This window comes from Agelaius tricolor, unplaced genomic scaffold (genome assembly GCF_023055355.1).
Source record: "Agelaius tricolor isolate 1412-34295 unplaced genomic scaffold, bAgeTri1.0.p SCAF_57, whole genome shotgun sequence".
Taxonomy (NCBI): domain Eukaryota; kingdom Metazoa; phylum Chordata; class Aves; order Passeriformes; family Icteridae; genus Agelaius; species Agelaius tricolor.
The window spans coordinates 1,763,599-1,786,813 of record NW_027269317.1 but is presented as its reverse complement, the minus strand read 5'-3'; the positions used below and the strand labels follow the sequence as shown (position 1 = coordinate 1,786,813).

General features: G+C 53.9%; 1 protein-coding gene and 1 pseudogene across 1 annotated transcript in view; both read right to left on the bottom strand.

The window, feature by feature from the left end:
* Window positions 1-1,546: 1,546 nt before the first annotated feature.
* The window catches only part of LOC139604933 (zinc finger protein 135-like), a 120,214-nt gene continuing 98,545 nt past the window's right edge, over window positions 1,547-23,215 (bottom strand). The window contains exon 2 of the mRNA XM_071456273.1: window positions 1,547-3,679. Coding sequence (XP_071312374.1) covers window positions 2,489-3,679 — 1,191 coding nt within the window. The 3' untranslated portion in view covers window positions 1,547-2,488. The remainder of the gene's footprint in view (window positions 3,680-23,215) is intronic.
* Window positions 15,980-18,479, bottom strand: LOC139604894 (class II histocompatibility antigen, B-L beta chain-like; annotated as a pseudogene).

Here is a 23,215-nt window from a genome sequence, read left to right as displayed (position 1 = left end):
ACTTAGAGGTATTCATGTGCATCTAGGACCTGTTGATGCTGATTATTTGGGACAGATTCATGCCATGGTATCCATCGATTACCCTCCTGTCACTATTCAGAAAGGAACCTGCATTGCTCAAATTGTACCTTTTGTGAGTTTTGTTCCAAATACAGTGGGCCGAAGTCGCGGCACAGGAAGTTTTGGATCGACAGGAGTACCCCAAGTGTTCTGGGCTGAGAAAGTATCAGAGAACCATCCAGAAAAGACATGCATCCTCACCACCAGTGGATGCATGTCCATCCAGGAACCATATCAGTAACAGCCTTGATTGACACTGGAGCAGATGTCACAATGCTCTCGTGACTTTGCTAGCCTCAGTCGTGGCCTCTCACTCATGCAAGTTTTGGACTCCTGGGGTTGGGTGGTGCTACAACAGGTGGCCTGTCAGCCATTGTAATTAATGTGAAACATCCTGATGGCCAACAAGCTAACATCAGACCCTATGTTGCCGATGCTCCTCAAAGTCTGTGGGGACCAGATTGTTTATCTCAATGGGGTGTCAAAATTACTACGGATTTTTAACGGGGGCCACTGTGATGCAGGGCAATGAACGTCCAGTTGTGGCCCTGACATGGTTGACAGATAAACCTGCCTGGGTTGGCCACTGGCCCCTTACTACTGAAAAGCTTACTGCCCTGCAAGAATTAGTCACAGAACAATTGCAAGCAGGACATATTGAAGAATCATTCAGCCCCTGGAATACCCCTGTTTTTATAATAAAAAAGAAATTGGGAAAATGGAGACTTTTACATGATTTATGGCAGATAAATGCTGTAATGGCAACAATGGGAGCTTTACTACCAGGCCTTCCTACACCTACAATGATTCCACAGGAATGGCAAATAGTTGTCATTGATCTGAAAGATTGTTTCTTCACTATTCCATTGGCTGAGCAAGACAAAGAAAAATTTGCTTTCACTGTGCCTTCCATAAACCATGCTGAATCCAATAAAAGATATCAATGGAAGTTACTTCCCCAAGGCAGGAAACATTTGCCAACTATTTGTCAATGGTTTGTGGCACAGGCCTTGTCAAAAGTGCAGGAGCAATTTAAAAACTGCTACTGTTATCATTACATGGATGATATCTTGTTGGCATCTGATAACAGTTATTAGCTCTTAAACAATGTGCTGTGACAAATTTGAAAGCTTTTGGTCTGATCATGGCCCCAGAGAAAGTGCAGGAACACATGCCTTGGAATTATCTAGGTATGTTGGTGACCAACACTCAAGTTATGCCTCAACCTGTGAAGTTAGACATTGATGTTAAAACTGCTACTGATGGACAGAAATTGGTTGGTTCAATAGGTTGGATTCAATCATATTTAGGCATAACTAATCATCAGATGCAACCATTGCATGATTTGCTTTCAGGCACCACCTTCTCTACTGATGAGAGGCAATTGACCCCAGCAGCAAAGACCCTAGAAGAAATTGAATTAGCCTTAGCACACAAATTTGTTAACAGAATAGATACCTATGTTGGTGTTCAAGTGTTTATTTTGAAGGACCATGAAATACCATGTGGAATACTGTGTTAGTGGAGTGATAACTGGGAAGATCAACTGCATATTCTGGAATGGATATTTTTATCTTTCAATAAAGATAACAAAACAATAAAACCTCTTGCTGCTCTAAAAGAGAGACAAACTCACCAAGTCCCTCTGTGGGCTGTAGCTCAGCTCACTCAGTCCCTTATCAGTCCCTCCAGTGCTGGAAATGCCGTGGCCCAGGCCCGGCCCGGTGGGCCACAGGTGTGAGCTGCCCGTGCTCTTCTGGTGTTCAGGCCAGAGCAGGTTTAAACAGGTCCAAAGAAAAGGGGAAAAAACCCCACAGTTCAGGGAACTTCTCTGGTTCAGCTAGCTAAAACTAACTAAAAGCAAAGGAGAGCTCTGTCCCGCTGTCTGTCCATCTGCAGACAACACAGTCCCAGAGCAGGAATGTGGAGGAGCGAGTGCAGTTTCTGAAAACAAACTCCGCACTTCTTCTCTCCCCCCTTCACTCTCAGGACAAGTCTTACAGGTACAAAACTTATTATTCAGCATAAACAGAACAAACTGGGGATACAAGCATCATATAGTCAACCCAGAATATACCTCAGGGACCATTCAGTACTCCTTGATGTCACCAGAAGATAGGATTGAATGCAAAAGATTTTATGGGGTTGAAAGTCGACAAATCGGCTCTCCCCAAGGAATCCCCATTGTAGGCCTGCGTCCTGATGGATGTTCCTGCCTCTGGGTTTATCTAGCTGCCCACAGGGAATCAGGAAGAAGTGGAGCCCCCCAGCCAGATGCCTTCTACTTGGATCACCAGGACCACGGATCACCAGGGCTCTCCCCAACGGGGGTCACTGGGGATCATCCGATGCAGATCCTCTCATGGAGGATGGAGCTGGAGCAGCGCACAAAGCTCTTCCCACACTCGGGGCACTCACAGGGATTCCCTTAGTGGCGCCTCCGTTGGTGTCGGGTCAAAGCTGAGCTCGATGAGAATCTCATCCCACACTCCCCACACTCGTAGGGTCTCTCCCCGGTGTGGATGCGCCGGTGGATGGTGAGGTGGGAGTTTAGCTTGAAGCCCTTCCCGCAGTCGGGGCAGCGGAAGGGCCTCTCCTCGGTGTGACTCCGCTCATGTTTGAGAAGATCGGAGCTCCTGTGAAACCTCTTCCCACATTGGGGACACTTGTAGGGCTTCTCCCCAGAGTGAACACGCTGGTGGTGTTTTCTCAGGTCAAAGTGCCACCCATAGCTCTTCCCACATTCCAAGCAGGTGTAGGGCCGTTCCCCAGTGTGGATGACCTGGTGGCGGATCAGGGCCGAGCTTCCTCTGAAGCTCCTCCCACATTCCCCACACTTGTAGGGCTTTTCCCCAGTGTGGATCTTCTGGTGTTCCGTCAGCTGGCACTTGATGCTGAAGCTCTTCCCACACTCCCCACACTCATAGGGTTTTTCCCCAGTGTGGATCCTCTCATGTTTCCTCAGGCCAGAGCTGCATCTAAAGCTCTTCCCACATTCCACACACTCATAGGGCTTTCCCCCTGTGTGGATCCTCTGGTGTTGCATCAGGTTCCCCTTCTGGCTGAAGCTCATCCCACATTGCCCACACTCATAAGGCCGGTCTCCAGTGTGGATCATCTTGTGTTGCATCAGCTGGCCCCTCTGCCTGAAGCTCTTCCCACATTCCCCACACTCAAAGGGCTTTTCCCCAGTGTGGATCCTCTGGTGTTGCATCAGGCTCCCCTTCTGGCTGAAGCTCTTCCCACACTCCTCACACTCATAGGGCCTCTCCCCAGTGTGGATGACCTGGTGCCGCCTCAGGCTGGAGCTCCAGCTGAAACATTTCCCACATTCCTCACACTCATAGGGCTGTTCCCCAGTGTGGATCACCTGGTGCTGGATCAGGCCCAAGCTCCGACTAAAACCCTTCCCACATTCCAAGCACTTGTGGGGCTTCTCCCTGCCATGAGGCTTCTCCACCAGCTCTGAGCTCTGGCTGGATCTCCGGCCGCCTTCCTGGCTCAAGGGGGCTCTTTCCTCCCTGCAGCTCCCTGGGCTGGGTTTGCAGCCCCTCCTCGTGCGGAATCTCCAGGGCTTTTCCTCCTCCTCCATCCAGACACTCCCTGGGAATGAAAAATCCTGGTTTGGAGAAAAAAACAAGATGAGAGTCCCTTGGACTGGGAGTTCCTCCTTGCCCAAGTTCATCTCATTAAGTCATTGGGCATCTTGTGTCTCTAAGAACCTCCAATACATCACAATTCAGCACAAAAGTCCTCCAAACATCAAGACACAGATCAAAAACTTCCCAAACATCAACATTCAGCAAAACCCCCCTCCAAATATAAAGATTCAGCCCCCACAAAAAAACAAAGCACCAACAATTAGCCCTAAAAAGCTCAGAAACACCAAGATTCACCCCCGGGAAAACCGTGGATCCCAATCCCCAGTCACCTGCTGCATGTGGGGGGGGGCAACGCTCCTGGGGCTGGGGTAGGAGGCTGCAGATACAGGGAGAGGTGGAACCTTGTGCTGCTTCCTCTTCCTGTTCCTCCTCCTGTGTCCCTATTCTTCCTCACACTCCTCTTCCTCCTGCTATTCCTCTTTCTCTTGCACAATCCCACCTTCTCCTCCCACGTGCTTCATTTGACCATTTTGTTCCTCAACCCTGCTTCTCCTTCCCTTCTCCTCCTGCCCCAGGCCCAGCACCCGCTGCCGGCTCCCTCTTGCCCCCAAACCCACAGCATCCCACGGCAGGGGCAGGGATGGAGCTGGGGCAGGTCGGGCTGGGGCAGCGCTGGGCTCTCGGCCGCTCCCGCCCGCACTCGGTCCCCACTGCAGCCGCTCCCGCCAGGACAGCGCGGGGGGGCCCGGCCTTGGCGCTGCCCCACTCCCACCTCCCCAAATTCCCCTCGAGGGGGGCGCTGGGGCCGGGGGGGGGGGGGGGGGGCGCAGGTGGGGAACGCTGGGAGCTGCGGGTCTGCCTGGCAACTGATGAGTCATCGGAGCCGCGTGCTCTGATTGGCTGAGCGCTGCCTGAGGGCTGGGGCTGCAGCAAGGGGGGGACACACAGCTCCAGGGGGGGATGTCCCACAAACGGGGAAACCCCCATGAAAGGAAGAGGAAAGTGTCTTTACAAACAGATGCTGTGAATCTGATTAAAGATAGGGCCAGGGACTTGGACACAAGAAAGTGACAGGAGAAGCCATCAGTTTCAGAAAATGTTCTTAATTGATGACACAGACTGCTGCTCAGCCAAGGTCCTGCCAAATTCATGAACTTCGAGAAGAACAAAGACTTCACAGAGTCATGAATATCGTTCGCTATTTAAAAGTGGGAGCATATCAAGGGGGTATGTGGTAGGTGGATTGGGAAGTCTGTACTTCTCAAGCACTACAGCCAATGCAGAAAGGGAAAGGGAGATGTGGCCAGGAAAATTAGGATGAAAAGGCAGCTGTGTCCTCCAAGAACTGGACAGACCCCGTGGGAAATGTCTCATGGCCATTCCCATTTTTTTAGGAATGTAATTACTTTTACAGGACTCCTCTGTCTGCTTTGTGGACAGAATCTCTGAAGATGTCAATTTTTCCACACACCTTGGGACTCGTCTGGAATTCTATCCACCGTCTGGGGCAGCGGGCAGTGAGTGCAGCTGAAGGTGCCTCACCCAGTTCGGGTGATCGGCCCCCTTGGGGGCGGCAGCACCGGGGACTGATTGGGTACCTGAGAGTGACCAGGAGACAGACGAGTGACACATCAGGGGGGGCTCTGAAGAGTCAGCAGGGAGAGAGCACTGAAAATCTCATCAGTGAGTGCACTGGGATCTTTGGGGAGTGAGCATGGCAGGGCACCCATGGAGGCTAGAAAAGGGAAAGCCAGGAAGGGGTCCTGTGCCAAAGGGATGATGATCCCAAAATATCTCTGAAGGGTCCCTTGGGAGAAGGTTGAGGGAGTTTGCACATTCACCCAGAGGTAATTAAGAACTTGGACACCCAGGGGGGCAATAAGAGAAGTGGAGAAAGGATTGAGACAACAGGGCATGGATGGTGTTGGTGTGCTGCAAAGGGACTGGGTGAGGGGGAGTGTGCAGCAATATGCTTAAGGCAAAAAGCTGCAGAAGGAATCTTTGTGGGAAGGAAAAGGATGATGGAAAGAGAAGGAAGAGAAAAATACTGAGGACTGGGATGTTTTTCAGCAGGGTCTTATCCTCAACATTTGCCAGCTGATCATTTGCATCCCCGGTTTCCAGGAGAGGAAAACAAGGAGGTCAGGGTTTCAGGGGGTTTCTCTGTGGGAGGCAGCGGCAGCAGCGGGCGCAGAGGTGCGGGACCGGGAGCACGGGCTGGGGGCCTGGGGGGAGCTGCGGGGCCGGGCCGGGGCTGTGGGGCAGCCGGGGCTCAGCGCCGGGCGCTGCCTGACCCCACCAGCCCCGGGCAGGGCCGGCAGTGGCCCCCGGCCCCCAGGAGGCTGCGGGACGCCCCGGCCGCTGCCCGGCCCCGTGGAGCTGCCGGCCCTGCCCGCCGGGGGGCGCCTTTGGACACTGCGGCAGGACAGGGACCGGCTCTGGGATACGGGCTGGGGAGGGCACCCTGAGCACAGGGACGAGGAGCAAGGAACACCTGGGAAATGTGGATTATACATTTTAGCATGGAGATTGTCTTTTAAGGATTTTGTTAGGGTTACTGGAGATACAAATGATTTTACAGAAAGCTCAGCAGCTTTCAGAGGATGAGCATCCACAGACACTGAGGGGGGCTGCAGGAGGGGCAGAAGAAGGCCCTGCAGCACTTGGGCACAAAGGCCCAGCAGGTGAATGCAAGAAGGGAGCAGCAAAAGGCCAAGCTGAAGGCAAAGGCCAGGGCAGAGCTCCTACAGCCCCTGAGGGATCAACCCCAGGGCCCAAGGGGGCCCCAGCACCCAGGGCACGGGCTCGGCCACAAGCACCCGGCAGAGGCATTGCCCTCCTCGGCAGGGGACAGCCCACCCAAACAGCCCCTGGCAAGGAATCAGGGCTCCAGCTGCAGGGCACAAGGACACTGCAAGCACAGACAGCAGCACCCTCAGGACCAGCAAGTCCATCCCTTGATGGACATGGATTGGCAGGGCTGTCACAGTTCCCATCACACCAGGGACCCTCCACACTGGAGCCCTTGAGAACATTCAGGTGGGTCTGCATTGAGAGGAGGCATTTTCTGATGGACACAGGAGCCTCTCAATGCACTCTGAATCTTCGACCCAAAAAAGTCTTGGATTATTCATGAGATAAGTGGGAAAGATGTATGGTTTTATTCAACCACTGTTAGCACTTGTGGGAGATGGATTTGAAATGCATGAATTTTTATTTGCTCCTAATTGTTATCATCATTTACTGGGAAGGGATTGGATCTCTAAACTCAGAACACAAATTAATATTATAAAAGGTGATACAGAGACCAGTTCTGTTGTACCTCTGTGTCAAATGTCTGGCCAGGCCTATGCTGAACTGAACCCAGAAGTGTGGGCAGCCCCAGGGAAAGAGGGAAAATTAGATATGGAGCCTCTACAAATTACTTCAAAGCAACCAGGACAAGCAATACCCTGTTCCAGGGGAGGGAAGGAAGGGCTCACAGCCTGGTATTGAGTCCCTGTAGAAGGCAGGGCTTTTGGAGCCAGGGGTGTCTCCCTGTAACACTCCTATCCTGCCAGTCAACAAACTGGATGTATGGACAGGAGGAGGAAACACAGAATTTTCAAGTGTTAAAATGAAGATTACGTGAGGCCGCTGCCCTGGCCCTTCCAGACAGGGTAAAAGAATTTGAATTATAGGTGGATGTTAAACAGGGACTTGCCAAAGGAATTCTTGTGCTAAAATGTTTAACCCAGTGGCCAGAGAGCAGCCTCATTGTCTGCAGAATTCTGCAGCCATAGCTTTCATGGGAGCTGAGGCTGAAAACTGATGACAACAGGAGGATCTCCTAGAGTTCAAGTCTGGCAGCAAGTTAAAGCTTTGACAACCAAAAGAGCCTCTAAATGGATGGGCAGGGCTCGGTTATTACAGTATGAAACTTGTTCAATGGCACAGGAGGATTCAGAACTGAGGACAGGGCAAGGGTTTAACCCAGCCTCCTGTTTGAACAGCCTGGAGAGGGGCTGGCAAGGAACCCAGGACAGCACTCAAGGGACAGAGCTCCAGACCCAGGCTGGGAGAGATTGATGGGACATTCCCTGGCCTGAGGGACAAAATGTGTTTGTGGATGGCTCTGCAAGGGCAGCAGAAGGGAAAAGAGCTACAAGACAGGCTGTTATTAAGGAAGGGGAATCAGACAAAGCGCAGGTCACCGCCCCATGCTCAGCTCAACCCAAGGAGCTCTGGGTGCTTGTAAGAGCCTGGCACTGAAATGCCCTGGGCAGGAAGGCTTCAATAGCTTCTGCTGACACCATGGCACCTAACAGGGGGGCAAAAGCAATTCTGACTGCTTCAGCAAGCACTGGATCAGAGATCAAGGTAGATTCTCCCACAGGAAGCTGGGCTGGCACAGAGCCTGCCCTGGCACTTTGCTGTTGCCAACACCCAGCCAGGACATCGGCTCCTGCCTAAGGAGTGCAAAGCAGCACCACTGGTGGCCAAGGGGCCCATGCCAAGTGTCCCTGAGGCCAGAAACAGCCGCCAGCACAGCTGAACACGGGGGGACCCCTCAGCCTGGCCTCAGGGGCTCTGAAGCCCCGGAGATTTGCACTTCCCGCCTGCAGCAGGACCATGGCAGCCGCCCCTGAGCCTGCCCTGAAGGCAACGCAGCAGCAGCCAGGGCTCCACAGCGGCCCAAGCCCCTGGGCCTGCCCACAGATCCTCTGCTCAAACCCTCGGAAATCCTGGCCACCCTCCTCTGGCACCTCCAGCCACTGCGGCCAAGCCTCGCTGCCACTGCTGCAGCTTCAGCGCTGGCTGGGCCTGCACTGCCACAGCTGCTGGGGAGCACCACGGCACAATTCCACTCTGGGGCTCACTCACACCCACACTCTGGGCTGACTGCGACTGCATTGCTGCAAAATGTACCCATTTTGGTTCTTTTAAATCTTCTTTCTCTGCTCAGGCTTGGTTTGTCTTTGCCTTGGGGAAAGGAATTTTAAAGGTTTTATTTAAGGGCTGCTACACCACTCAATGGAGATGAGTTTAACATCTCAACAGACTGGGAATAGCCCAAAAGACACCCACAGAGATAACGACCAGCAACAAAACATCAACGCCCAGCAGCAAACAGCAACCAACAGCTACCCCAGACACTGCCCCCGGCACAGCTGGAGACACCTGGTCTGGAAAAGGCTGAGAAGGAAATCCAGGAGTGTGGACCGAATTCACAGCAGAGGGGAAGAAATCCGGGTCCAACAGGAAACCAAATACTAAAAACCTACACAACATGGAAGCAATGAACATTAAACCAGGGGATTTAGATTGGTTCAGACTACATAAAGTTTAGGAAAAATCCAGTAAAACTCACATGCCATGGAATGATTTTCTCTGCACAGCCAGGGTATTTGTGAAAGAAATTATTTCTGTTGCACATCCTGGCCAGAACCAAGCAATGCCTTGACTCTCTAACACTAAAGAGATTCTTGGAGAGTTTTTGCTTTCCCTGCAGCTTCAGTGACACAATTACAACATGAGAAAAATTTTTCATAAAACTCACACTTTATATTTTCAGGTGGGTTTGGGACAGAATTGTGAGAATCAGTTTTTGGTCTGGGTTCTTCCATGTTCGCCTTTATGCTGCATGTGAAAAATGTATGTATTTTATGATTGGCTTTTCGCAAATATTAAAATGAATATTATATGTGTTGTTTTAGAAAGTAATGCTGTATTAGTTTTCTTAAGTACTGTGTTAAATATAGGTTTAGATTATAAAAATTGTTTAAATAGAAACGATGCTATGTAGGATACTTTTTTAAAAAGAAAGGACTCACAGCGAGATAGCAGCCACAGGACACCTACATCTTTCAGAGAAGAATTTATTGCCCTCTTATCAGAAGAAACCAACTTCGAAGGCGCTATTAGGATTTGGAGGAAGAAGCTGAGGATGACCAGACAGAATCCTGTATTTGAATGGAATTTATGCATCATGTATGAAGTGTATGAATATGCAACAGGCTATGGTTTTTAAGGGTTAATCCTTTGTTAACGGGTGTCCTTTTGAGGCTCGTGCTGCCCAGCAATAGGTACCGGGACATCCGTAACACTTTGTATTTATTGTCTCATATTGTCCTAATTCAGTTTGTCCAAATTATTATTACTCTAACTGTATTACTATTTTTATAACCATTTTATTCCTATTAAACTTTAAAAAATTTTAAAAACAAGTGATTGGCGTTTTTAACACTGCATTTTGCAAAATTGAAGAGCATTACCATAATACTTTTAACTCGTAAATAGTTGATACTTTTTGCAAAAAAACCAGATTCTGTGGGGGCCACATGTGACTCACGAGGTGGCTGCCCTGGAAGAGAAGCTTCATTCCAGGCAGCCTGCAGAGGAGCTTTAGAAATGCAAATGAACACTGCTGGGCAAAGCCTGGACAATGGACCTGGGTCTCTTGCCTGGGGCAGGAATTGGGCTGATTCCCTCTGCCCTCACCCCAAGCTCTGCCTGCTTGCACTGATGGAATTTGCACAGCTCAAGGCAGAGCCCAGGGTGAGGATATCTGACCCTGCAGCAGAAACGGGTGAAGCTGCAAAGGGAAACAGCAAATGGAGAATGTTGGGAAAACTTCACTATAAATAAATGGGGGGGAATCATCCCTCTGCCCACTCCAATATCTGCTGTCACTGTCTGTGTTATATACAGGGTATATTAGGGCACTGGGGACTTTTTGCTACCAAAAATTCAGGGAAATCAGTTGGGAATCCAAGTATTTGATGATTTAGTTAGAGAAAAGCAGTCAATTGATGCAGCCCTAGCTGGAGAGAGCGGACAAAATGGGGAAAGGCCACCAGAACAAATCCGACAACACCATGGACCGGCCCCTGGGAACCCAAACTAATTCATATCAGGAGCCACAGAACCCATTTCTCATTTCAATGGCATCATTAGATTACAAGCTGCCCTGGGAATAACCAACCAGACAGCTCCAGCTCCTGACCTTCCTGCTGAGCAATCCACTGAAATGAGGAAAACAACATTTCACCATGGGATGGGATCAGATCATCTGTTAGCAGAAAGAAGAGGAGTTTGTGGAAAACTAAATGACTCAAACTGCTGCTGGCATTTAGATGACAAAGGAAAAGTGCTGAAAAAAAAAACCAACGGAAACAAAAGAGCAGCTCATGTATTGGTCCAAACGTGAAAAGGATGGGAATGGGACACGGTTTTGTGGCTCTCTGGCAGTCCATGGGTTAAACGAATGCTGTTTCTCCTCTGATGTGCTACAGCAACTCTCACCTTTTTACCGTGCTCCACACCTTGAGAGTGCAGCTCATTCAGCAGCTGAGCGAGGGGCCAGGGACTTGTAGATAAGGAAGTAAAGGGCGAAACCACCAGCTTCAATAATTGTTACTAATTAACATGGACTGCTGCTCACAGAAAGTCCCGCTAAATTCCTGAACTTCGAGAACAACCAAGACTTAAGAGAGCCGTGAATATCGGCTGTTCTACAAAAGTGGAGATGCACATTAACAAGGACGTGCAGTTGGCAGATGTGGAAGTCTGAACCTTCCAAGTACCTCAGCCAGTGGGCAAAGGGAGAGGGAGAAGCGGCCGGGAAAATGAGGATAAAAAGGAGGCTGCGAACTACAACAATGGCAGCGAGCGCACGGCAAATGCCCCACGGCTTCTCCCTCTGCTCAGCAATAAAGTCACTTGTACAGGACTCCTCTGTCTCCTCTGGGCACAGAAACCTCCGGCCACGTCAATTTCCCCGCACAACCCCGGGCACGGGGCAGCCACCTCTGTCCCAGCCACAGGAACCGGGCCGAGCCAGCGCTGCTCCGGCAGCGGCTCCTGCCGAGGCAGCGGCCGCAAGGAGACCGCGGGCAGCCGCTCCCGCAGCGCCCTCACGCCAGCGGCAACACGCGCCGGACACGGCACAACGAACCCGCCCGAGCCCCCTGCCGCCCCCGAGGCCCGCAGCGAGCCCCGAGCCCCCGCACAACCCAGCGCGGCTCCCACCTGCGCTGCGGCCGCCTCCCAGCTCCGCCGCCGCCTCACCGCGCTCCGGCCGCTCCCGCCGCTCCCGGGCCCGCACACACGCTCCGCCAGTGGCGCCGCTGCCGAGCCACGGCCGCCCTCAGGCCGCCACCGGGGCCTGCCCCGCCCCGCTCCCACCAATCAGCGCGCCAGAACCACGACTGACGGCACCGTCGCCCAATCCCAGTCAGGGGCGGGCTCTGCACCAGGCACAGCCTCGCCCCGCGCTCTCAGGGCCCCCCGGGCTGCGTGAGGGCAGAGCCGGAGATGAGGAACAGCCCTGGAACGGGCCCGGGCCCGAGGGGATTGAGCTGAAAACACAAACAAACTTCTCCGCACCTCCCGCCACGGCTTTCCCAGCACTGCGGCTTCAGTGGCTCCGGCACAGCGGGAAGCCCTGGAACCTCACTTCTCCTACCCCTAATCAGGAGCAGCAGTGCATCGCTTTGATTTCCCCCAAAAAGGGAAAACTGCCCCAAATCCCTGTGGATGAGTGGGGGAGGGGAGAGATTTCTGACAGAAAACCCCAAAACCTCAGAGCAGGATAATGAGAAGTAAGTGAAGAGCCTTAAATCCAGCCTTCCCCCACGCCTCCCTCCTTCCAGCTGCACCTCCTACCCCGGCAGTGCCGGAGACAGGGAATGGGGCCGTGCTCACTTCATGCCCCGGGGCTTCTCCCTCTGCTCGGGGACAGGAGTCGTTCCCCTGCTGCACCCTGGGCTCTCTCCCACCGGAGACTTCTCCAGGAACTTCTCCAAGCTGAGTCCATCCCACGGGGCACAGCCCCCCTCCAAGTGCTGCAGCGTGGGTCACTGTGCCCCGGGGTCAGTCCTGCCAGGACAGGCTGCTCCAGCGGGGCCCCTCTGGCCACGGGGGCACAGCCTCCTCTCAGGCATCCCCGTGCTCCAGCGTGGCTGCTCCGGGGGCTGCAGGGGGATCTCTGCATCCCCATGGATCTGCAGGGGGATCTCTGCCTCCCCATGGATCTGCAGGGGGATCTCTGCCTCCCCATGGATCTGCAGGGGGATCTCTGCATCTGGCACCGCCGTTTCTGGAGGCACCAGGAATAGGCTGAGCTCTGCCTGAAGCTCTTCTCACATTCCCCACACCCTTCCCAGCACAGGGAGGCTTTTACCTCCTCACAGCTCTCCAGGCTGGGTTTGCAGCCCCTCCTCGTGTGGGATCTCTGGGGCTTCTCCTCCCCATTGGATTCCTGAGCCGTGGAGCCGTTCCAAATGGCCTCTTCCACGAGGTTCTGTGGCAGGGATTTGTTCTCCCTGGTCTCTGTCTGCAGCTCAGTGCCTGGGGGAGGAAGGACAAGGAGAGGAAGAGACAGGGAGAAGGGAAAAGGAAAAGGCAGGAGGAGAGGGAGGAACAAGAAGGAACAAGGGAGGAAGGAGATGGGAAAGGAACGTGGATGGATGTAGGACAGAATGAGGAGAGGAAGGAGGGCAGAGAAGGAGAAGATGGGATTTGCCTCCATGCCAGAGGGAAGGGGAAGGAGATCCCCCCAGTCCATCCCTGGCAGGATGGCGTTGGCAGTGAGGCTGTCCTGCAGCGATGCTGGGCTGGGAGATGGAGCAGCAGGGAGGGGAAAGGGGCAGTGATTCCTCCTGCCCTGCCTGGCTGTCCCAGTCTGGAGCATCCTGGCGCTGCCGAGGCCCTTGGAGCGTCCGGCACTCAGGAGCCCGGAGCTCACGGCTGCTTTATAAAGCTGACAAAGTCGGCAGCATGGGTCTGGGTATGATCTCAGCAAACTGGGTTTATTGGTACAGGAACAGGGGACAGAGCTGAACAGGGTCCAGGGACAAAGACAGGGTGCAAGCCGAGGGCACAGGGGGTTTTTAGATGGGGTAGTGAGGGTGGAGCTGAGGGTCAGGGTCCAATGGATATGGGGGAAATGGGGCAAAGGAGGGGTTTAGGGTCGGGACAGCTAATAGGGAAACAGGGGCAGAGGAATGCAGTAAACTGGGGCCAATGGAGGGACAGAGAGGGAGAACATTCTAGGGACTAACCAGAGATGGGTAACAAGGGGTGAACTAGGGTAATTAGGCCAACGGGCCAATGGGGTAACAGAACTTTCCAGAAATCAGCATGTGCCTGCAAAGATCTGTGGGAGAAGCAAGCTTCTCACCATAACCTTGAAATCTATTCTTCTTATTGGGGACCAGTCCTCCATGGGTGGGAGATTGAGACTCCCATGGGCCTCCACACCAGTGCATCTTCCTTTTCCTCGCAGCCTCCTTCTCCTCCATCCAGACAAAGTTTAGGATTGACCAATCCTGGCTTTGGGGGAAGAACAAGGGGTGAACACCTTGGGTTTTGTGAGAAATGAGCCCCACTTTTTAGAATTTTTGAAGTTTAACAAGGAATAATAAGGGACAAATCAGTAACAGTGCTGGGTGTTGCCCATAGCCAGAGGCACACCGGTTAACCACAGCAACTCTTCTTGTCTAGTTTCTCCATTGTATTGTTCAAATACATATTCATAATGATTGTACAGATTCAAACATTTCTTTGAACTCGTTTACATGTTCCAGGAATTCTTTAGGTTGGTTTGACCCCCAACTCGCCTTTTTAGAGCACGTGCAGGAATCGTGGATTGCTGTTCTGAGGGTTGTGTGTCACTGCCTCACAAGGGCCCCTGTTCTGTGGTTTCAGCAGGTGACAGTTATTGACAGTGGAAGGGTCAGTGGCAGGGGCCCCATCACATCCCTTCCTTAAATGTTATCTGACCAGGCAGACGCTTTTAGCTATTTCCACAAGTACTTTAAATGAACATTAGCTCTTTCACAAATATCTCTGAGTTATTATTGTCAGTTAGTTACAAAAATAAAAGCATTAGTTATTATTTCACAACTACAGCTACTTCTGCAAAAGTTAACATTCTAATGCACAACACATGGCATCCACTTGAATATTTTGCAAAAGCCAAAACTATAATGTATGTTTTTCACACTGTCCATAAACTCAAATATCATCCATAAATGATGTTCTGAGGATATGAGCTACACAGGGGCCAGGCATTGGCCACAAAAAGCTGACAAATTATACTATAGCAAAAGCAGTGAAAAGTGATTACAAACTGTACTCTATCAAAATTGTTGTGATTAAGAATATTTTGCAGAAGTCAATACATAATAGCAAAAGCCAACACTACCTAGTTATTTATAACAAACCCAGGGCAGGTTTTTCCCTTGCATGGAGCACCTGGGCCTTCCCCGGGCCCCTTCTGCCCTCCTGCAGAGCCGGTGGCATTTTCCAGCACACACAGTTTGTAACCAAGAGCCGGGTGCAGCCGAGAAGGCTCCAAGCGCCTCCTTCCAGGCTGACTCTGCAGGTGCCGAGGCTGCTCTGGGCTCTGCCAGGGCTCTGCTGGGGCTCAGCTCTGGGCCAGGCTGGGCCCGCTCTCCCCTCACATTGCTCCGGGCAGCTGAGTCACAGCGGGAGAGGGAAGGGACACGTCAGGGGAGTTGAGGTTTGAGAGAGTTTGTATTCAAAAAACTGCCATAACAAACAGGCTGTCCTAACTATCATAACTAACTACCTGTACTAACTACCATAACTAACTAGTTGTCCTAACCACTGTAACTGAAAGCTGTCCTTTGATGAGGGAGGGGTCGATGCCCGTGGATCCCGCCGTGCCCCGGTGCGGGATGAGCTCCGTGCCCCGCTCCAGGTCCAGCCCCCGTTGGAGGATCCACGCTGGATAATCCCGGGTGACCCCCAGGGTCAGAGCCCCCCGCGTTGGGAACACACCTGGCTGGGGGCTCCACATCTTCCTGGCTCCCCGCGTGGACACCTGGGTGAAGGCCGGAGGATCTCCGCTGCTTCTCTGGTTTCTGCTCCTCTCCTCATCTCCCCCTTCTCTTCCTCCCGCCTCTCCTCCCCCGGTTCAATGGCTCCTCCAGCTCCTGCTCGTTCCTCATCCCGCCTCCTTCCCCTCTTCTCTCTCACGTCCCCCGCCCCTTCCACCTCCTCCTCCTCCTCCTCCTCCTCCTCCTCCCGCTCCCCCCCGGGCCCAGCCCCCACCCTTTCTCCCCCTCCCTTTGCCCAAATCCGTCCCATCACCGCCCCCCCCAAATCCCTCCCCATCGCCCCCCAATAAACGGCCCCGGGGCCAACTGGGAAGCTTTATTGGGAGCACTGGGAGCAGGCACTGGGCGGGGGCAGAGCGCCAGCGGGGCTGGGGGGACACGGGACCCCCCCCAAAATCAGCGGAGCGGGGACGGAGCGGGGGGTCCCGGCCGGGCCCGAGCCCACGGGGAGGGGCTGCGGCCGCCGCCGGCTCAAGAGCTCTGTGGGCAGAGAAAAGGGGGTGACACCGGGCTGGGGGCCCCGGCGGGAGCGCACACGCTCCGCCACGGCCGGGACGCCACCCCCGGCACCCGCCCTGACCTTCTTGCGCACGTAGAAGCCGAGCCCCAGCACCAGGAAGACGAAGCCCAAGACGAAGCCCCCGATGCCCGTCAGCATCTTGCTGCGGGTGGCGTCCGGCGGCATCTCTGGGGGGTCCGCAGGGCTCAGCACCCCCAAAACCTCTCACGGACACCCCCAGCCCCTCCCAGTGCCCTCCCTGTGGCCTCCAGCCCAGCCAGGAGCCCCTGAAACCTCCCCGGGATCCCTTTTTGTCCTGGCCAGGAGCCACCAAAGCCCCTCCCGTCCCTCTGAGGATCCCACAGCCCCCTCCCAGTTGCCCCCAGCGCCCCAGGAGCCCCAAAGCCTCTCGCAGTCCCTTGGCAGCCCCAGCAGGACTCAGCCAGAGCCCTCCCAGTCTGTGCCCAGCACAACCGAGCTCATGGCAAGCCCCGCTTTGCCATGGCCGATCTCCTTCCAGCCCCTCCGGACTCACTGTGATCCCTCCCAGTCACACCCAGCGCCCCCAAACTCCCTCCCAGTCACACCCAGTACCCCCAAACTCCCTCCCAGTGCCCACCAGGAGCCCCCAACCCCATCCCACCCTCCCCAGCCTCCCCCAAACCCCTTCCCAGCCCTTGCCCAGTCCCCAGGGCCTCTCCCAGTCCCAGCCCGGCTCTCTCCAGCTCCCTCCCAGTGGCTCCCAGCACAGCCCAGTGGCTCTGCCAGCGCCCCCAGGGGCTCCCCCGTACCCCAGTGCCGGCTCAGGGGCTGCTCCAGGCTGACGTGCTCCACCTGGCAGCTGTAGGTGAGCCCGCGCCGGGGCGGGGTTTCCAGCAGCACCAGCAGCTGGTAGGTCCAGTCCCCGTTGGGGACCACGTCGGTGGCCACCACGTGCTCCGAGAGCTCCTGCTGGCCCTGGAACCACCTCACCTGGATGGCAGCAGGGTAGAAATCCATCACGGAGCAGAGCAGGCGGCCGGGGCCGGGCTGGGAGCTCGAGGAGGGCACCAGCGAGATGGACACGTTGGGGGGCACTGGGGGGAGAGAGAGAGAGAGAGAGAGAGAGCGGGGACACACTGGGATCAGCTGGGGGGCACTGGGACAGATGGGAGAGGGCTGGGCTGGGCTGGGCGGGGGAGGGACGGGAATGGACTGGGATAGACTGCGATGGAATTGGAGATGGTCTTGGAGGGACTGGGTGCAACTGGAAGGGATTTTGATGGCACTGGGATGAAGTGGGAATGAAGTTCGCGACACTGGGAGGCCGAGTCCAGCGCGGGGCACTGGGCGCTGCGGATCTGCCTAACAACAGACGAGTCATGAGAGAGACGCGATCTGATTGGCTGAGAAGCGTCAGCTTTACGCGTCGCTGAAATGGACGCGCGGGGGGCACTAGGAGGGGCTGGGAGGAACTGGAGGAGATAGGAGGACGTGGGGTGGGTCAAGGAGGGCTGAGGGCTCTGGGGCGATTCCCCGGGAACCTTTGAGGGGCTCCAGGGTCACTGGCAGGGCAGGGCCCGAGGGGACACGCTCTGCCCCGCCCTCACCTCGGCGCTCCACGCTGAATGGGGTGGTAATCCGGTAGTTGTGCCGGCAGTACGTGTCTACTGCAGTCCGTGCGTCCTCCAGGAATTCCGGGTCGCTGTTCCTGTACTGGGCATGTTTCTCACCATAGGGGGTGAACCCCACATAGTGCCCCACGTCGCTGTCGAACATCAGGTACTGCTCCCGGTTGTAGATGTACCTCGCCACGTACCTCACCTTCTCTGTACCGTTAATGAAGTGACACTCGTACTGATGCATGTTCTGGAACACCCCTGTGAGTGCAGCACACAGCTCAGGGGGTGCCCCACCCAGCACCCCGCAGAGCTCCGGGGCCCACCGCGGATCCCCACTCCGCACCCCCTGTGCCCCACGGCCGACACGGGACCCTCCTGCCCGCGCTGCCGCTTCCTCTTTGCCGCCCTTCCCCCATTTCCCCTTCCACATCCTCTCCCCTCCCACCTCCGACAGCTCCCAAATCACTTTTGGGGTCCCATTTCCCCATTTTCCCACGAATCCCCCAATCCCCGACCCCCTCCCGCTCAGTTTTGCGGTCCCCCCCTCTCCTTTTCCCCCTTCCCCGCCCTCTCCCACCCCTCCCCCCATCCCTCAGCCCCTCCCGCTCTCCCTTTGGGGGGTCTCCTCCTCCTCCCCCTCCATTCCGGGCTCCCCCCTTCGCCCCCTTTTCCCCCTTCTCCCCCTCCTGTCCCAGCGCCTCCCGCCCCCCGCTCACCCGAGAGCTCCGCGCCCGCAGCCGGGGGGGCTCCCAGCAACACCAGTGCCACCAGTAGGGCCCCAGCTGCCGCCCATCGCCCCATGGTCAGCGACCTCCACCCCAAACCAACCGCGCTCAACTGGGAGAGCCAGCCCGGAGCAGCGCGGGGTCATGAGGGCCGCGTTCCCTGATTGGTCGGGCGTGGTTTTTGGCGGCGCTTTGATTTGTTGTGCTTGTTTATGGGCTCGCTCTCATTGGCCGAGCTGGTTTTTTGCGCTCTCTAATTGGCCGGTTTCTTTGGGAGCCCGATTTCCAGACCCTCTTCCCAGCAACTAATGAGTCACAAAGTTTCTTCGCTCTGATTGGCCGGGATTTCTTAAAGAGCTGAATATTTAAACCCTCTACCCAGCAACACATGACGCGAAATAAACTCTTCTCTCCCATTGGCTGAGCGCTTTTTGGGGTTTGCTGCTCCCCGGTTCCCAGTCCCCTCAGTTTGGATCCGCGTTCCTGGGAGCAGCACCGACCCTTCCCGGTGTGCCCGGAGAGCCATGGACGGAGCGCGGAGCCTCCCCCGGCTGCTGCCGCTGCTGGCCCTGACCCTGCCTCCAATTCTTGGGGTCCAAGAAGGGGTTGTGGGAGGGGTCCCGGATTTGGGGTTCGCTGGAATTTTTTTAATTTTGGAAAATTAAGGGGGGAATCCATCTCAATTTTTTTGGGGGGGATTTTTGTGGATATTTTTGATTTTTTGGGGTTTTTTTTCAGGATTTTTTCCCCCCTTTTTCATCATTTTGGGGCGTTGGCTGTTGTCGAATTCTCCTTTTTCCAGGACTTTAGGTGTCTGGATGGTCCTAAACCCATTTTCCCGGGATTTTTGGAGATTCCCAGAAGCACCAGCAGCTGGTAGGTCCAGTCCCCGTTGGGGACCACGTCGGTGGCCACCACGTGCTCCGAGAGCTCCTGCTGGCCCTGGAACCACCTCACCTGGATGGCAGCAGGGTAGAAATCCATCACGGAGCAGAGCAGGCGGCCGGGGCCGGGCTGGGAGCTCGAGGGGGGCACCAGCGAGATGGACACGCTGGGCGGCACTGGGGGAGAGAGAGAGAGAGAGAGAGAGCGGGGACACACTGGGATCAGCTGGGGGGCACTGGGAGAGAGAGGGGAGGGCTGGGCTGGGCTGGAGAGGGACTGGGAATGGACTGGGAGGGACTGGAAGGGCGGGCTGTGCTGGGGCGGCCAATCAGAGCTGCTCATTTCACATTTAACCCCGATTTTCTGGGACTGAGCTTGTTCAGGATTTTCTGTTCAGATCCCTTTGTCCCACTCCACTTTAGAAACAAAATTTTATTAACAAGAGATCAAAGAAATTATTAAGCATTATTAAATTATATTTTAAAATTATATAAATTTTAATTATATGGACGTTTTAATTAATTTCACTAAAGTTTTATTAAAATTTAAAATTAGTAGTTATTTTAAATCATTTAAAGACTCCTAACATGGGCTGAGCTCCCCCTCCCCACTCACTGCGGGATGTGGGTGTGAGACTCTGCCCAAAGTTTCCCTCATCTGCCTCACGATCGTCATTGGGGACCACTGAAGAAAAGCCCCCCCCCGTCCGCAATCTCTGACCCTGTAGGAGAAAGGTCCACGCCGAGGGCCCCGAGACCTGAGAGTGTTGCTGTTCTGTTGTTCCCTGGTGTGTTTGCTGTGTGCTACACTGAGCCCAATGAAAAGAAGAAGGGGGCACTGTGAAAAATTCTGGAATTTTTCCCCACCTCTTGGCCTGGCTGGACTTCTCCTGAATTTTTGGGTGGTCCCCCAGAGAGGACCCTCACTCGTTTATAGTCACTGTGACAGACAGAGATGTGAGAAGCCTCCATCAATAACTGAGACATGAAACCCCCATGTGAAAAGACCCCTCTCATTTTTTCCAGGGATTGGGACTGAAACCCCCAACCCGGGGGGGTGTGGGGGAGGCAAGCTGGCCAAAGTGAGATGGATGTTGCAGGTGTGAGCAGTAGACCAGAAGACAATGGCTCTCGCCCACTGCTGAACATGGACTGTGTGCACCCTTCCCCAAATACCATTTTTCCCCCTGAAAATACAATAGACTGCCTTTGATTTGGTTTCAAGATTCATCCCCTTCCCCCATCAGAACAGAGGATAATTAGAGTTGGGATGAGCTGCACCCCTGAGATCTCCCCAGACGTGACCTGGTGAGCTCCATGGGCAGGACATCGAAGGACTTTGCTGTTCGATGTTTGGTACCTATAAACCTTTCTTTTCTCTCCCTCCCTCTTCTCCTTATTTTTCCCTTTTACCCCCAATTCCTCCTGAACGCATTTCGCTGTGGTTGTTTCAATAAAGGTGCATTTGTTTTGATTATCACTGCAAACCCCCCATGGCTATGTCGGGTTTTGCACTCTCAGATCCTGTTGGATCGGCGGAAGAAATGCGGCACACAATATGAGTGAACAGCAAGTCTCCAACTTTATTGATAGCTCACACATATTTATATTGGTGTTAATGAAGCTTATACATATTGCAAAGCTGAGCTCATTATTGGTTAATTACTTCTCGGTCAACCACGCCTACTTCTACATTCTTATGGTTATTTTGTTACTACTTCTACATTCTCGTGGTTATTCTGCTGAAACTATCCTCATATTTTTGGCATGAGATCCTCTCCTCTATCCTGTTGTTGCACCAAGGGCACAATGTCCTTGTCAGTGGTTGGACACTGACTGCTGAATCCTAGACTTGCCGCCTTCTAACTTAACCAACGCTATTATGTCGACGTGACCTTTCTCAGCTGGCCAGCTGTCCACAAAGCTCTCCACATTGGAGCCGTTAACTGGAAACCTACAGGTAGAATCAGGCTTTGGTATTGATGGATGGCTCAAATCTTTAGGCCTGGGATCATGGTTATGCTCTATTGTTAAGGTCAGCATTATAGTGAGCATTATAGCTTTGTTAGTAGTATTAATTTTGCCGTGGTTTTGCATATGGCTACAGAACATGGTGCAAAAGATGATATCTGCTGCATTTAATCAGACCATGCTTGTTCAACAGAAAAACAGGCGAAATGTGGAGAGCTTTGTGGACAGCTGGCCAGCTGAGAAAGGTCACGTCGACATAATAGCGTTGGTTAAGTTAGAAGGAGGCAAGTCTAGGATTCAGCAGTCAGTGTCCAACCCCTGACAAGGACATTGTGCCCTTGGTGCAACAACAGGATAGAGGAGAGGATCTTTTGCCAACAATATGAGGATAGTTTCAGCAGAATAACCACGAGAATGTAGAAGTAGTAACAAAATAACCATAAGAATATAGAAGTAGGCGTGGTTGACCGAGAAGTAATTAACCAATAATGAGCTCAGCTTTGCAATATGTATAAGCTTCATTAACACCAATATAAATATGTGTGAACTATCAATAAAGTTGGAGACTTGCTGATCACTCATATTGTGTGCTGCATTTCTTCTGCCGATCCAACAAGATCCCCCATCAGTAAACCCGTCCATGAGGAGGGATCGTGGCAGAAACACAATTTTATTATCAAGGGGTCAAGGGAATTATTAAGTACTATTAAAATTATTTTTAAATTATATAAATGTAAATTATAGATATGTTTTCATATAGTAAAATAAAATGTTATTAAAATGAAATAGTATTAGTTATTTTAAAGTAATTAGAGATTCTTAACCAGGGCTGAGCTCCCTCTCCCCTCTCACTGCGGGATGTGGGGAGGGGGCGATGCTGACAGGGCTGGGGGGGGCTGCAGCTCTGGCGGGGCAGGGAAACCGTGGGGATCTGGTGCTGCTGCTCTTCCTCCTCCTCCTCCTCCTCCTCCTCCTCCCGCTCCCCCCGGGCCCAGCCCCCACCCTTTGTCCCCCTCCCTTTGCCCAAATCCGTCCCATCACCGCCCCCCCAACCCCGCCCCATCGCCCCCATTAAACGGCCCCGGGGCCAACTGGGAAGCTTTATTGGGAGCACTGGGAGCAGGCACTGGGCGGGGGCAGAGCGCCAGCGGGGCTGGGGGGATACGGGACCCCCCCAAAATCAGCGGAGCGGGGACGGAGCGGGGGGTCCCGGCCGGGCCCGAGCCCATGGGGAGGGGCTGCGGCCGCCGCCGGCTCAGGAGCTCTGTGGGCAGAGAAAAGGGGGTGACACCGGGCTGGGGGCCCCGGCGGGAGCGCGCACGCTCCGCCACGGCGGGGACGCCACCCCCGGCACCCGCCCTGACCTTCTTGCGCACGTAGAAGCCGAGCCCCAGCGCCAGGAAGACGAAGCCCAAGACGAAGCCCCCGATGCCCGTCAGCATCTTGCTGCGGGCGGCGTCCGGCGACATCTCTGGGGGGCCCGCAGGGCTCAGCACCCCCAAAACCTCTCACGGACACCCCCAGCCCCTCCCAGCGCCCTCCCTGTGGCCCCCAGCCCAGCCAGAAGCCCCTGAAACCTCCCCCCAATCCCTTTTTGTCCTGGCCAGGAGCCACCAAAGCCCCTCCCATCCCTCTCAGCATCCCACAGCCCCCTCCTGATGGCGGCGAGGGAAGACAAGCAGTCAGTCAATACGATTGGTAAAGCAAGCTTCGGTTTATCTTGAGTACACCGGTACTTTTCTATTGTTTTCCAGTAATTATGCATACTTGTCCTTAGTTTCTTGGTTTAATTGCTCATACATGTCGTGAGTTTCTTGGTTTAAAGCAAGAGATTACATTTACATATTCCTCCTACTTTGCGGTTATGCATACTTTATGGTTTCTATTCTCGTTGCTGTCCTTGCCCGTTCGACCTTGTCAGCAGGCAGGACACAGCATCTTCCTATCATGGCGTGCGGCCTGGTTATGCTAAGTGCGGCCCACTTATGCCAAGCTGCTAAGTTAACATGTATGCTCAGTTATCATGG